The 17,161-nt window shown below is 40.4% G+C and overlaps 1 protein-coding gene across 3 annotated transcripts in view; it reads right to left on the bottom strand.

Moving 5' to 3' along the window:
* Positions 1-17,161, bottom strand: part of LOC131456083 (synapsin-3-like) — a 112,924-nt gene that overhangs the window by 18,441 nt on the left and 77,322 nt on the right. For all 3 annotated transcript variants that reach the window (XM_058624063.1, XM_058624062.1, XM_058624064.1), the window contains exon 7: positions 4,209-4,271. In XM_058624063.1, coding sequence (XP_058480046.1) covers positions 4,209-4,271 — 63 coding nt within the window. The remainder of the gene's footprint in view (positions 1-4,208; positions 4,272-17,161) is intronic.

The raw sequence follows: 17,161 nt of genomic DNA, 5'->3' as shown, positions 1-17,161 counted from the left end.
AAGCGTAACTGGTAGTTTTTACGTAAACTATCTGACTTTGATGTTTAATTAACAGTACAGGGGTCAGTTCATGTCGATGCTCATGCTTGCTTACTTCACAGGTGTGGCTAACATTAGCTGTAGTCTTTCCCTATCTTCTGTGACGGAGTGATATTGGTATTGGTATATACTCAAGGTAGTGACGTTGTATTGTATATGAAAAAGAGTTGTCATAAGTGTCATAAAGAGATGTGTACCTAAACAGTTGTTATAAAGACGTGCTCAGGTAACTTCATATTGTGCAATTTACGAATCGTGAAAAACACTGAGGCTAAGCTCTCAACCTTGTTTATTCACAGCAAGTGGGAAGAAGCTGAAACAACAAGATGAGGTAAACGGGGGGAAGTGACTTACAGTTCACATCACTGATCTAAATGTTGAACCTGAGCAGAAGGTCCAGCACTGAGCTGTAAGCATATAAAGCCATCCAGAGTATGACACAATTCCTTTGAGCAACTGAATAAACCATAATGACGCAAAAAAGAAAGTAAAAAAGGTAAAGGTAAAACACTGGCATACAGATGAAGGAGTGCTTCTGGTGGAAAACTCATTTCACACTGGTCACTGTCCAGAATAAGTGACGTGCTTGCGGGAATACAAAGCCTGACCAGTCTGAAAAGACGTCAGGAGGAAACTGGGTGGAAAGTTTTCAGCTGCTGTAATGACACTAATATCTGTCAAAGGAAAGCGGCTCAGCAAGAAGCAACATTGAACACATAAAGTTCAGTCTTATGATCTGTCTATGTTAATATAATTCTCACACTGATTAGCACACTACTATAAGCACTTGCTGGCTCTGTTGTTGGGGGTGAGCATTTTAAAACACTGCAACAGCAACAAGGCTTGGGCAGTGGCCCACACACAAATTCACTTGATTGTGCCGACACAGCTTAAGATGGTAGGTCAACTTGTAAGAGCCACTTCGCCTATGGCGACCACTTTTATTCATTTGCAGCACGCTCTGCATGTGTCCGAGTGATTCTCTTTGGGATCTTGGGGAAAGGGAAAGGATTGGTTTTTAAGAGGAGACTGAAATGACACCCCGGTAATTATAATCTTAATGTCACCAGCTAGCTTCAGTTAGGGTTGATGTAGGGCACCTGGGTCACTTTTGCCTGAAGTCAGAGAGCAATACACTCACTCACTCACTGACTCACCTTCTACTGCTTTATCCTCCACATAAGAGTCAGCAACACAGATAATAGTCTTATCTAGTCTAGTCTAGTCTAATCTAGTCTAGTCTAATCTAGTCTAGTCTAGGCTGCTCACTATGGCTCCTTTTATTCAAAATTATTGCAGATGTGGGATGTAGAATTCACATTTGAACTGTAATTATGTGCTAGAAATACAACTGCCTATTTTAATACTTTCTACCATATGATATGACAGTGTCAGCTGCAGCAGCACCTACATATTGGACATGCAAGCCTACAGTACATGGGGAGACTCCTCTCTCTCCTCTCTTCGGTAAGCACCCCCTACTTTGGTGAAGAGACACAGTTAGCGTGGAATACGCACTAATGACCAAACCTAATATTCTCTGTAAGCTGGTTCATAAATAGGACTGTGTTCCAGGGACATCTGTACACTCTGAGCGCATGTTCTTACCCTTGGGTAATACTGTAAATAAAAAGAGAGTAGCACTCTGGTAGACAGACTAGTGTTTCTGGTAAATAATCTCAGAAAATAATTTGGGCCATTTTCCTCAACTTCCTTCAAGGTTCTATAGCACCAATATAACATTATTACATTTTAGTTAAAAGCTGTCGGAGCTCCCTCCTGTTGTCGGCGATCACCCATTCAGTAAGTGTTTATTCTTTCATATGTCTTGTGTGTTGTAAATACTCTAATTCTAGCAACACTGTTAATAGAGTAACATTGTATGGTGTGTTAGGGAAGCGACGAAAGCATTGAAAGAGGCAAAAGCGTCTAAAGTGTCAAAGGCAGCAGGAGCCGCACAAGTAGGGTGGGGTTGGGTGTTCAAATGTATTTGAACAAATTAGGGGTCATTATAAATTCGTCACCAGAAGCAATTTTAGGTTGCCCAGGGACATATCTGCATGTATACTCGAGAGCCAGGGATCAAACTCCTGACCTTTCAGTTGAAAGACGACCCACTCTACCTACTGATCCACAGCTGCCTTTCATTAGCAGAGTATACTATGTAGTTGGTGTTTGGCTTGGCAAATAGGGTTTTGCTAATTATTAGGACTGTTTAAGGTGGTATTTGAGCAAGAATAGATCCGTGTGTGTGCTCCACTAGCAGAGGCATTACAAGTGTCTGTCAAAAGCAAACAACACTGCAACAAACGCTCTCAGGACTCTGTGAGGTCTGAGGGGTTAAATGGGGTCCTTCTCTACAAGAGCCAGAGAAGTTCCCCTTGGGTCTTATGGGAAATTCTATAGCATGTCCGGCTCCTGAACAGGAAACCAAGCCCGTCCAGACAGACGAGGGCAAAAGAGATAGGAAGTGCCGCACCCTGAGAATTCAAATGAGTGGCGGGTGAAAGAAACTGAAAGAGAAACTTCTGTAATGTTCTGTTGACTTTGTTTAATCATGTCTTTACGTGAAAAATGAAACTACATCCATTTTTAGAAATACATATTCCACAACGTTCATTGCACATGTACTGTATGTACCAAACAGATATGATAGACATCAGTCTACAGCTATTTCCATGTTGGATCAGAGTCTGGTATTTGCCCAGACAAGAACCAGGAAAAGTAAAACTGCACCTTATCAGTGCTGTGTGGGTTTGTGAGTGTCTGCCTCTGAACCAATCAGATATGTGCTCAGTGAGAGTACATCCAACAGTAACACACTTGTGTGATTAGAACTGATTTGGCCAACATAACTGATTTTACCGATTTCATGGAGCATACAGCTGTGGTGTTTGGAAACTGTCTGATCTCTTCGGATCTCTCGCTTGCGCTTTAAACCTCAGACCAGTAAAAGCTGCTGTGATAACATCACGTGTTTGATTTGCATGCCTGGAATCTGGACAAATCTGAGAGTCATGTTGTAATTGGAGCGCTGCAAATCTGAACTCGTGAGCTTCTCCTGAGACGCAGACGCCTTTGTTGGACTATCTCTTTGTTTTCAAGCGTCTTAGCACGAGATAAGAGAACACACTCGTATACAGTATCCTTAATACAAAAAACTTTTTATGTTTATGCTTGTCATTATGATGTTAAAATTGAGTGCAGTGTGATGGTGATCAAAAAAATTACACCACCCACCTGGGTGAGGGTTTTGTGAAAGAAAAAAAAAAGGGCTGACTCAAAGGCTGGTACAAAGGATCTTCATTATACCATATCCAAAACAAGGAAGAGAAAAGTTTTCCCCCAGCAGTAATCATGTTTTTTCATGCAGGTTTGGTTAATATGACAAAACACATCACAAGATTGACGCAAAGGTCTGACAAGTTGAAACTGCTGCATCTTTATGCCTGGAACTAAGCTGTTGCCAAATAAAGTAAGAACATTTGGCAGGGTTTATTGGGAGAAATTAAATATACTACATATAAGTATGTTTGTATAAACATTTCAAAATAAATGCGTTTATTTCACAGTTTAGAATAAGCTTTTAATATGTACTTAAGGTAAGGGCCTTTAATGAAGTCTATCATCTTGTGTCGCCATGTTTCTAGAATAGGAGAAGGAGTTTGAAGCTGAAACTTTTTACTCAAATGAAGAACGACAAGGTCACCATAGTTCATCCTGACGCACCTGGGAAAAGGGAAGGGTGAGCATTTGTGTGTATCTGTAATCTGTAGTACCACCACTAGGTGTCATTAATTCTTACACACTACAGACATTTAAATCAGGGGTCAGGAAGTAAATTTGGCTTAATACCCAAAAAGATCATATCTTAATCAAGCAAAATGGGTAATTTAAGAGATCTGTTGGGTTTAAAAAAAAAGAAAAGAAAAGAAAAGTAAATTGAATTAGCCACCAGTGTCTTAAAACTGCTCTCTGACTTTTTTCAGAATAAAAGGCTCTGAATTCTGCGTGACTTTACCATTTTGGTGAAGATAATGAACAGGATATCAATGCTGGTGGGCCAGTTTTGGCCCACGTGCCACTGGTTGCTTACCACTGCTTTAGACCAGGTTTTTCAGGGCAAGGAGGTAAATATTATGCTCAGTGCTAATATTCATTTTACTCACCTTTCCCATACCAGCGTGAGCGTGCCCCATCTTGACCACCACAGGGTAGGAGGGAGTTGAAACCTGCAGACAAGGACACAGTATATTATTATCTGATGTGATGTCCTGGGTGGTGCTCAGATTTGTTTTCTTGGCATCTAAATAGCATTCCAATACAGGCCAAGTTACAGTGAGTGATAAAAAAAAACATTTCTGGGCCAAAAGGAAAAGGTCAAAGTTTACATATTAACATATTCTTGTTAAATTCAGGGCAGTGGAAACAAAGTGTGAATACAATCACTCTATCAAATTGATTTGGCAACTGCTTGCTACGTCAAAAGATGCTGATGAGCATGTACAGAAGAAACAGTAAATTTGTTAGCCGTGATGCTATAAAGATGTATAAAGCTGCAGGTTTTAGTTTTCTGTGAGTTTCACTACTCTATCCAACACCTTTGCCTACATATTTTACTTTGACTACAAGGAGAAAATGAAAGAAAGAAAAAATACGATGTGTTTACGTCTGCCTTAAGGCCAAGGACGCTCAGAGAGTGTTGGTATTAACACTGGATATCACACTAAGTCAGTACATTCAGAACTGCCCTTGGTGATTCTAAATATAATGTAAGACAGACATGTGGTAAACACCACATTAAGACACAACCAAAAGTGGAAAACTATTTCCTTTGCAACTGACGCCGATGTGTACATGAAGTGTCCAGGAGTGTATCCTCGTACAGAAACACACTGGTTTTTGAACTTAAAGCTGTCCACTTTAGGAAGCATGAGCTGGAGTGGGAGGAATGTTGGGTTTTTACTACACAATCAAGCAAAGTTCTGGGAAGCTGGGTGGAAGATCCCAGCTCAATGGAATCGGTCTGGACAAACCCAAACATGCTATTTCTTATGGTTTGTAGAAGTAAAGTGGATGAACCGTCAACAGATGACATCAAAACGCTCTGAGGTTTTACCGCCCCTTCATGAATCTACTGATATGACTGCGAGTGGTTACAGGGAAATAACACTTTGGTAACAATACCAAGTTACAGCTTAAGGGACTCTTGTGCTGAATGATAAACTGTACAATTGGTAATTGTCCAATTGTTTAGAATTAATATTTCTGTAGGTTTCTTCAGGTGGTGGACACAATTTAATAGAAACTTAACGTTTATGCCTGAGGCACAGGACCAGACTGGGCATGGAAAAGGAATTACTTCGTCCAAACCCTGCCCCGGCACCGACAGTTGCTGCACACCCTAATGTTGCCGTCAGCGTGTGTAGTGCAGAGGCTGAAACTGACATGGAGCTGGTTGAGGGTGTGACTGTGAACGCTGCTTCTGTTGACAGGTTCTAACAGTGCAGTCCTGGTCGACACGCTGCCAAGATAAAGAGCACTCTGTCTCCTTTATCCCTTCCCAAGTGCCAGAATTCAGAGGGGAGTTGAGACTGTAATGAGCGTGTTCAAGGGTCCAGAATCAAGTTTATTTCATCCATAAAAACGGAAACTGTAGTGTTTACACCCGGCTTATTGCACACTAAAACACCAGAAAATATGGCCAAAGTAAATAACCACGGAAATACGCATACACAAACTTAACTCCAAGAATGTAGCTTCAAGTGCTTATCGAGCTGACTTATTGTTTGAGGTGTGTGAGCCACTACTTCTTAAATCTGTTGTTAATGGGCTGATAAACTGAGGTATAGCATGGTTCTAATCATACGACTGATACAAACCAAACTGCTGTCAATATATGAGTGATAGGTGTAAAAAAAAATGTGATTCTTATCCTCAATGATTCTTTTTAAAGAATAAAAAACAAAATTTGGTTTAAATTGTTGTTTCATAGCGTGACCTGCTCCCATACAGTATAGTAGAAAATGAAAGCTTCAGTTTTATGATTACAAGTGAGCAAAGGTATGTCATAGCCTCACAACCTTTTCAGGTTATATCCAGAATATTTGTTTGTTCAGCTTAAACAAATGCAATATTGTTTGCGTGTGTTTACATTGCCTTTTTCCAAACTTCCATTCAATCCATTTTTAATGGAATTGTGACCCGAGGAATCAGAATCAAATTGAATCGTGAGATTCTGAAAGATTCCCTCCTCTATTGAGTAGTAGGAGACAAAGTGTTTGACAGAGGTTACGAGTTACAATCCTCATGAAAATCTTTCACGGAAGCATTCCTTTTCTTGAGATGTGATTTGTGATTTAAGATCAACAATTTTCAGCTACAGTCTCTGACATTATTCCCAATTTCTAATTCTAACATGGCATTTTTGCTATTGGTGTGCCAAAGTGAGGCGTGTTTGACTGATGGGATTGACTGGCAACTAACTTGGTGTCTTCAGTGTGAACAATTTAGAAGGGTTTATTGGTAGAAATTGTATTAGAGTATAATAATAAAAAAACACAATAAAAATTTTTATAGCCTTAGATTGTGTACTTTTACGAGGGCCTTTTTTACAGACTCTGCCATCTTGCACCACCACATTTCTATAGCATTTTGACATAATAAAGCAGAAGCTTGTTTAACAAATAAAGTAATAGAAAATGTGCTGCACATAGATGTGCTGTATTAAAGTGTGAGTGAATGGGTGTGAATGGGTGAATGGCAAAACTGTAGTGTAAAGCAGCTTTGAGTGGTCATCAAGACTAGAAAAGCGCTATACAACTACAGACCATTAACCATAACTAACCAGCCGAAGTGGGTAATAGCATTAAACCTGAATTTCCTGAGACTAAAAATCATCACCTTTCTAATTACTGTCATGCCTATTTTACCAAACCTATTATAGTACAGTTACTTTATAACCAATAGCAAAAACATTGGTGTAATGGTTTACAAATACAAAATAACTAATTCCTTCAGTTTCAATAGGGTTCTACGCACCTTGTGCTCGAACCCTAATAATAAAATCAAAAACAAGTCCGGTATGCAGCTGCTCACATGCAGCTACCTGTTTGCGTCACATGATGATTGATAAGATGACTGAGGTTTAGCAAGTGTCTGAGGAAAGCCCAGTCTTAACATTGTGGATGTCTGTCTGTTAGAGAGACAGCGTTGGGTGGAAGGGGCTGGAGCCACCCACTCTGTCTGGACATGTTCCTTCCAGCCATTCCCATCAGCATGGCAATGACGGCAGACACTAAACATGTTGGGGTGAGCTGACCACATCCTGTGCTCCTGACGAAACTGGGGAGGCAGACGGAGACGTGCGCAAACTGTTGTTTTCGGATTGATTCACAGACCAGAGAAACGCACCGTCACCTAATCTGATGTGGTATTATCAGGGAAAGAGAAAAGAAAATTCCACTGGCTCACTTTCTAAACATTTCACTGGACGTTACATGTGTCAGGCACGCCATAAAGTATAATCACTGGTATTTTGATTTTAGATTAGCTTGAGGTTATTTGTGGGGCTGCAACGATTAATCGATAATTAATCGATTAAAATAATCATCAACAAATTTTAAGTTTTCTGCTTAAATGTGGATATTTTCTGGTTTCTTTGCTCCATATAACTTAAAAACATAAAATCTGAATAATTTTGGTTAGTGGACAAAACAAGACTTTTGAGAACATCATCATTTCCAGGTTTGGGGAACACAGATTTAATCGATTATTAAAATAATTGTTAGTTGCAGTTTTTGGGACTCTTCCATAATCTGACTATTGGTTTCTTAAAAGTTTGGTTATATTGCAAAGTGACATAACTGAGTGATTATCTAACTTTTATACTCTATACTCTTCTACTTCTATAATACTCTTCAGTGTTCTATAATTCTAGTTTTTGGGAAACTCTTCGAAAATTTCATTTAGAATTGGCAATTTAAACTCTATTTATATATATTTTTTCTTCTTATCCATAAAATACAGCAGAGAAAGAAAACACACTGCTGTGAACTTTGACGGGAACTTTTCCCTCAGACATAAGGGAGGCATTTTACGTGACAAGTCTTTATTTTACTGTGATTGATATTCTTTATGAGATTGTAGAACAAAACATGATTCGGTCGGTAAAAAAAAGGATTGGTGGCCTTTTTGCGGCAGTGAGTTTGTTAGATGTGGAGCTCATGGTTTCAAACTTCAGCTTTCCATTTCATTGCAGCTGCATACGTGCAACTCAGCCTTTTGTTCCAGGCAGAAGTCTGTAAAAGGCATCTAGTGTGGTAAAGATGTTAAGAAGTCACATGCTAAAAAAGCTAATTATATGGCGGATGATTTCACCAGTCTAGTTTTTAGTTCGTAACACAGGCTTGCTTAACTTACAGCAAATCCACCAGATGACCAATGCCTGGCACATGCTGGGAATACTTCAGGGAAGCCCATCCACCCCTGCAGACGCCCCCATCCGTCTGGCCATAAAAGTTTGTTTTACATAAGTGAGTCACGTAGGATCGTCACTCAGGTCAGTGTCTGAGGTGAATCATGACTCCATTACTCCAAAACACCTCCATGTGACATTCTCATCCAAAAAACATCAGTAAAAGTTTCCAAATCCCACTGTGGAAATGTTAAATGCATCCATTGGTGATGTATTTGTGTGTTCTTCAGACAGAAATATGCATGCAAAAATGGTTCCCTACTATGAACTAAACCAAAGTTGATTAAATTTGAGATAAAAACTGACTGTGACCCCAGTGCCAGTAGGCCACTCACATGTGTTACCTGTATATTTTATGATTCCATCAAAAATCCACACGTGGGCCAAATTTACACATTCAGCAGACACGTAGCAACCATTAGTATTCATCTGGAGACGCCTTTCGAGCTGCCAGGTGGATGTAAGTTGAATGTTCAGACTTGTTTTAGTTCCATATTGGTCTCCAACCCCAGAGGGAGATATCAGGCATTTTAGCAGCTGATTGCTTTGCCATGTTCAAAAAAGCTACAGCCACTAACCTTGACTGTTTGCCATTAAGTAGTGGGAAGGTACAGAAGTGCATTTTTAGGGCTTTACAGGTAAAAAAGAGTTGCATAATATGACTGGAAAAGGAGGTGAAAATACTACACTCAACCATGTCTCCTAAAAAGGAGGTTACCACCCAACTACACTGCATTCACAATGAAGTTTTGTAAAGATGGTCTATTTTCTGAAACAATATTACGTGACTTATATCATCATGACTTATATCGTCATCTTTCAAACACCTTGGTCTCCAAAGAAACACATCAGAATAGCCTCATAAAATCAAATTCATTTGCAGACGGACTTCTGAGGGTCTTGCTTCGTTATATTCCCTTAGCCTCCACCTCCTGGAGGACTTGTTGTGAACGACCCCACTATTGTTAATACATCAAAACAAAATGTTAATTATGACAAATACATAAAATAATTCAAGAATAGAATAGAATATTTGACTAGTTTTGGAGAGATAGCATTGTTAATGTTGAGAGGACTGTAAAACTCAATTAACCAGCTTAAAAGCTGTATAGAATTGAGCTAAATGATGAATCACGGAATTATACATGATTTCATTTTATTTTAAAGGCTGATCAGCACAGTGACTTTCATGCTGTCACCTCAGGAGGACAACGCAACCAAGTAAAGGTGTATTTCTCGATGAAGTAGACGACAGACTGGCCTTTGTTCAACAACCCTCAAAATCTTGAGGACCACTTAAATGCCATACCGAGCAGTATAAATGGTATTTATTGCCAACTTTAAATTTATATAGTAAAATAAAAATAATGTAAAAGTCCAGTGTTGCATTTATGGGTCACACATTTCATTCAAAGAAAAGCTTAGGAGTGCTGCATTTGAATCTCTCTTAGGGGGCACATGTATTATCCAACAAAACACATGGTGCATTCATCTAGCATTTATGATCTCTTTATTTTCATTAAGGCCGCTCAAATCTGCCACATGAAGGAGAAGTTGTGAGGTGCGATGGCTCGGGTAGACGACGAGAAGCGGGTAACCCCGACCTAGAATCCTTTTCAAGAGTCCAACCACAGCAGGACCAAAGACAGCCTGTCCACATCAAACCCTGCCTGTGGATAAAGTGAGCCTCACGAGACCAGTAATGTTTATCATGCATGTCGCACTGCTCATTTACTGACTGAAATCAAACACCTGTCAGGAGCAGATTCAGCTGTCTATGTTGAGTGTAAAGGTTTGAGTCGTTTTAAATCAAGTGTAACCTTTCACTCCGTATATAACCGTATATTTAGGTATACAGCTGTGAATAAAGATTTATTAGTACAGATAAGTCCCAGGAGAGACAAACTTTATACTGTGATGATGGGTACAAGAGCTCAGAATGGAGTACAGATGAGCTTGTGTGAAGGAGCAGTGTTTGCACTGCCTGAACAAAAACAGGGAGGTAAACACCGAAGAAGCTCAGGAAGGGAAGTGGTGTCATGGTTACAGGCATGAACTGTCAACAGAGTGACGTGAACACTAACAAATAGTTCATAGTACCTGTTAAAGCTTTTAAACCAAGGCCATATACTCATACTAAATAATCCCACCCTTTGTGAAAAGTATCCATTACCTCAAAGTATGACTGTACACTAAGTATGAGGCTGAAGCCGGAAAGTAATTAGCGAAACACGGCCTAAAGCCTGGAAACAAGGAAACCACTTCTAAAGCTCACTAATGGTATCCATCCAAAAGGCAAAGTGTAAAAACGAAGAGTTGCGGTTTTTACGAGAGGATATGCTGGAGGATACTGTCACTATGAGTAGGTTGTAAAATGATGACATGTTTGGTATTGGGTACTTTTAAAACACCAAAATGATCAGAAATATTATACACATTTCCAAACTGCTCAGATCACTCTAAGGGATCATGTCTGTCTTCAGGCGTATTGAGTTATATTTGAAATAAGGATGTCCCGATCTGATATACAGCCAAAAAATGCATATCAGATTATATCGTGCCTCTAAAATCTCCGATATAAGCGCTCTGATACAACACTCCATTCTGCTCCAGCATTTCTATCCAACAGCGCCTGTTGTGATCACGTGGGCTCTGCGTGTTGGATGCATGTAGAGCCCACGTGATCACAACAACAGCGTGTGTGCTACTGCTATTTCTGAGATTAAACATTTTTCTTTCAACTGTGAAATCAGAGGCTACGAAGCCGCACAGCGAGCGCGAGTTAGCCATTAGCACCATGCTAGCTCATCCTGAGGCGAGCTGCTAAAACAACATTATTTCATAAACCGTCGCCACCTGTCGACTTTCAACAGCCTCCGTTTGTTAATTATACCCCAAAAACCAGCCATGCCAAGAGCTTTGTGTGTTTTAAATGAGCTAAGTACGTCTGTGGGGCCGGTCCTCGGGCTCTGTGTTTACCTGCGGGACGAGTCACTCACCCTGTTGGGCTAATCCAAAATAGGTAAAACAAGGGGGGTGTTCTCTGAAGACACGCAGTTACCTGTGAAACACGGGTGCTCTGAAAACAGCCCCATGAGCACTTGGTACTTTCCTCTTGATGAAATTATCCAGAGACTGCATGAAATTGACATGGGAAAAAATCCAATATTCTTATGTTGAAGGTTAAAATTGATGTAACCCATTGGTTAATAATAAATGGGTCAGTTTTTCCTCATACCTACTGTTGCTGATTATTGTTCTCTGTTTAAGTAATATCACTTGATCAAGCCTATTCTAACATTCCACACTACAAAATAAGTCATTAAAGTATGTATGATTCGTGCTGATATCGTATCGGATCAATATCAGTATCGGCCAATACTCAAGGCTGCAATATCGGTATCGTATCGGAAGTGAAAAAGTTGTATCAGGACATCCCTAATTTGAAATTGTGTTATTAGCTCCGTGAAAGGAAATTAGGTTTTTGTCCACGTGTCTCTGAGCAGCATAATTCACAAAGTAAAGGACAAATGTGGATTGAATAGACGACCTGCTAATGTTCATACTGAGAAGCAAACTGAGGAAGAAAGGTGATTTACAGTATGTGACTTTGAACTTGGCATGGTTGTCCAGTTGCTAAGTATGTCAGAAACTGCTGAAATGCTGGGATTCTCACACACAACCATCTCTTTCGTGTTTTCAGAGAATGGAACAAACAAGATTGATGCCAAAGGTCACGGGAGAATGATCCGACTGGTCGTTCAATGAGCTGAAGCAGCAGAAGAACACACCGAGCGACACTCCTGCCACTTTATTAGGTGACATGTGTACCTAATAAAGTGGCCAGTGAGTGGATTTGGTGGTGATCTTGATATCGATGTGGATGAGAAGACGTTCACCTCTCATCCAACAGGCAAGTCCACTTGACCACAGCAACTCTAGCCAACTGAAGATGACTATGACCTGGATGACTGTGAACCTTCACAGACTTGTTCAAGTGTTGACTTTAAACTAAATGGTTTTCAAAGAGCTTGACACCACCCATTTAAACTATCCAGACGGTAAACCCTCTTAAGAAAGTTCCCAAACTATACATGACATATGACACATGCAGTAGTTCCTGTATACGCCTCCATAATAGATATTTATGACTTGTCATGGCAACCTCCAGTGCCAACATCCGCCCACAACTGCAACCAACAGTAGATAGCCATTGTGATAAAGTCTATACAGTAAAAGCTGTCTAATTGGGCATGGTAATTGTTGTTGTGGAATTTAAGCTCATCTGGCTTCCATTAAGGTCCGTCCTGGTGAATTTCCATAAGGAGACAGTTGTCTGGAAAACTTATATCCGAGGATGGAAGTTTCCAGGGCGGTCGCTTCCTGAAGACATCGAGGTGCTGACGGAGAGGTGACTGGGATGTTTGGTGGCATCTTTCGGTGGCCAAGCCACCTGCTTTTTTACCACAGCTCGCTAAGTGAGCAGCAGCAGAGGAGGAGATGTTGCCTATAGCGTCTTTGTCATTTTCTATAAAGCTTTTCAGAGCTGGGAATCATGCTGTTATGTACAGTATTATTATGTATTCTCTTATTAAACAATATCCAACATTTGCAAAAACACTACTGTAGCTTTGCGAGAGGTTTTAGATTAAATATCTGCTTTTGAAGTCGAGTCACTGTTGAATCACCATGGCAGGGAGAAAACTGAATTAATTGCTTAGTAAAGCAAAATTAAATCAAGAACTAGCTAAATTCTTGGAGCCAGGAATGGTTCCTCAGTCATCAGCTTTCATGTGATTTTGATTTAATTAAGATTGTTTTTGTCATAACAGTAGGGTGGCACCATGCAAGACAACGTGGGTCCAAATGTCCTTCAGTCTGTCATGTGCTTCAGACTGAAATCTCTATTACAAAACAGATATATGGATTTATTTTAGATGTTCAGGGTTCTCAGAGTAGTTGGCAGATCCAGTGAAAAATATACACAGTATATTAAGATGGACTGTCATAAACATATTCATGTTCCCCAGATGAAATGACTGTTAATTTCATTCACTTTTCATCTGCTGGCATTATCAAACCATTCGTTTTTCTAACACAACTGGTAACTGATGTGACTTCCATTTATCTTTGCTGCAGTCGATGCTGTAGCTAAAGCAGCTATATGCACTCAATGGCCACTTAATTAGGTACACAGGGCACCTAATAAGGTAGCAGGAGTGGCATCTGGTGTGGCCTCTATTTTCTCTGTTTTGCACTATTCTCTGTAAACTCTAGAGATGGTTGGGCATGGAAATCCAAGTCGATCAGCAGTTTGGCTCCAGTCTGGCACCAAAAACCGCGCCATGTTCAGAGTCCCGTTCAGTTGCTGCCATGTGATTGACATGCGGTTCAACAGGTGGCACAGAGTGTGAATGTCCCACACTGAAACACCTTCAAGAACTCTAACGAATTCCCCTTTGAGCAGTCTTTGAGAATATTTACACAAGTGCTCTCATGGAGGAATTGCTTGTAACACCTAAATGATCTCACAGGTGGTTAATTGTGCGGCTGGTTAACCAACGGGACTTCATGACAGAACACACCCACTATTTGTGTAGTCCATCCATTTTAAATAAACACAGATTTGTTTGAAAGTCTGTGTTAAGTACATGTCCAGACTGTACCAAAGAGGAGCTATTTCAGTCTAGCTTCTCCGCAGTGCTGCTGTAATAGGGACCCTGACATGCCTTATTAGCACTAATCAATTCACTAACCTACATTCCTGCTTCAGAAGAAAAAGGGCAGACAGACCTCGGGTGAGCCAGTCCTGTAAAAACCATCAATGCTGTGCCACATTCCTCGCAGTCTAAAAAGGAAAAGAGATGTTTCTTTCCCATTTTCCAGAGTTTCCTGCAGTAATAGGTCTCGGAAAAGGCTGCGCAGTAATGAGGTGGCTGTGTGCACTTTTGGATTCAATGTCGCATGGAATCATTCCGTCAGTTATTTCAGCTTAGTGATACTGGCGAAACCAGACATACAGTACAAACAGGCAAACAGTTGAATTACGTCATTTTTGATGACATATATGTAGAAACAGGGAGACCACAGGTCAGGGTCACGCACTGTCAACAGTTTCCTTAAAGTCCCTGTAAAGGGAAATGTTCTTCTTCAATTCAAAGAACTTAATTTGTCCCCGAGGGACAATTTAAGGACTTTGTCACAGCACAAAGAAGTGTCTTACTAGCCACTTTGCCAAATTTGAATGATCAAAACAGAATTAAGTGTATAACAAATAGGTTTTTAACCAGGTAAAATTCAGCAACATTCTCCACTCTGAGAGACTGGGGGTGTAGCTGCTGGAGGAGTTGAACACACACGTACTGACCGATGCCCTTTAGTTGTGTTAAACCACTTATTTAAGAAACATGAAGAGACGCAAGCTTCTACCAGTTTTGGTCGCAGTGTAACAACACCATTTACACAGAGCTGGTTTAGCTACAGTCCTGCTCTCTGTCTCCCTCTTTCTATGTCAGTGGTACTGCAGCCTCACAGCAGGAGCCTGTGTGTTTTTGCGTCGAGATAAGACACATTTTCGGGACAAAGACATGTCAGCTAGCTGGCAAACCAAAGGTAGTGAGGAGCAGGGGCAGGTACTGATGGGTGACCGGTAAACCACCGTCAGCACATGCTGAGGGATTTTATATCGTTGAGCCATATTTTAGACACGCCTAAAATAATCCTGACTTATCCTGACTTATTTGGAATTCTTTGCTCCACGTTATTAATTTTCTTCACATGTTCTTCACAGCCATTATTTTCTAACATAGACAATGTGAGAAGAGGAGAAACTCTGAATTTGCTTTACAGGGACTTAAAATAATTCTTTCCTGAATGAGGTCCCTTCCTAATATCCTGTTTCCACACAAAGCAAATTAAATGCACGAGGCTGGATCTTCGAAATGGGCAGTGTCATTGCAGCCTGCAGGCTTTGAGAAACTGGAGGCGTCTGGATTAGACAGAGCACATCGACTGCTCTACTTTTTAACGTTCAACACTGCATTACACGGTCACAGTTTCATGCTTTTAGTGTTTAAATGCTTGATAAGACACAGTTCTCATTTAAAAACATACATTTTAAGGTTGGCCCTGCGATGGACTGGTGACCTGTCCAGGGTGTACCCCGCCTTTCGCTCTATGTCAGATGAGATTGGCTCAGTGGAGAATAAAATGGTAGATAATGAATGACCTTTAAAGCTGAGTTGTAGGATCGCTGGGCTTTGGACACTAGACTCAAGAAAAATCACCACACTCAGTCACAGGCATGCCTTTGCAAGGTCTCAGTCAAGTTTCAACGCACAATACACATATTCTTAGATTTAGTGCTTGCGGAGAATATTATTAACCATGATGCACATCATTAATAAATGTGTTTAGAAGTGACACTCCTAGGCACTTCTTTGTCAACAACGTCAGATCACGCCAGAGAATTCCTCAAGCAATAAAGTGAGAGTTGATGCACTACAGTTTTAAAGGAGTGACAAAGTTCCTTCATACCTTCTTTGTTACACTATGAACTTACATTTGAGTTAACAAGAGACGGGTATATAAAGGCAAATTGTGTAGTCTTAGTTTAGTTTGAGGCAAGAAAGTGAAACACTGTCACATGTATGTATACAGTACATTATTTACAATCTGCGTACAACAGGTGCACATCATTTTTTTTAAATTTCCAAACAGAAAGAAGACACAGCTGGAATAAAAAAGTCACAACATCACAAGTCCTTCAAGCATATATTACTGTATTCAGAAATGCCCCCTACTCTGTGTTCCTTATAAGGCTCAGTAAATGAAGGGAAGAGGTGTCAGCAACTTTTTTTGACGGGTGAATACCACGACTCAGCCGTAATGTCAGCACCGCCGCTGTTTTCAATTAAGACACAGTGCTAAGAGAGGAGACAGGAGGGGCATCAAGAAGGAAGATGTTTGGGAACAGCTGGATGCAACAAACCTAGTCTGTATTTATACCAGCTGTGCAAGCAGCAGCAAGGACGAGTGGAATCACACACTCCAGCCATGAATAAATTACATTTAGTTAGCACTGAATTGGGCATGAATAAAAATGCTGGAAATAATCGAATCCTAAATCTAGAGGATTTTTGCTTCATGATTTATGTCATGCAGCAAGAAGAACCGGGTTCACGACCCAGTCGGAACACGGGCCTTTCTGCATGGAGTCCAAAAACATGCAATATGGGGATGAGGTAAATTGGACACTCTAAATTGACAGTAGGTGTGAGTGTGAGAGTGGATGGCTCTATGTGTCCCTGTGATGGACTGGTCATCTGTCCCCCCCGTGACCCTCATGTGGAGGATAAAGTAGTAGAAGATGGATGGATGAATGGATTTATATCATGGATCCACATATTTTATTTGAGATTTTTTACACTGGATGTCCCACCTGACATAACCCAAAAGTTCATGTTCGAACTGTTATTACATGTTTAAATGCAATATATGCAGGGCGCATGCATGATTTCCAATCTATCAAATTACAGTGTCAGCGCTGTCCTCTCTCTGCAGATATATAGTGCCCGCCGTTTGCATTGACAAATGTATAGATGTAACATTATTACATTTTAAATGAAGAACGGAATGTCGGAGCAT

Source organism: Solea solea, chromosome 3 (genome assembly GCF_958295425.1).
Source record: "Solea solea chromosome 3, fSolSol10.1, whole genome shotgun sequence".
Lineage (NCBI taxonomy): Eukaryota > Metazoa > Chordata > Actinopteri > Pleuronectiformes > Soleidae > Solea > Solea solea.
This window is presented reverse-complemented; position numbering and strand designations above follow the sequence as displayed.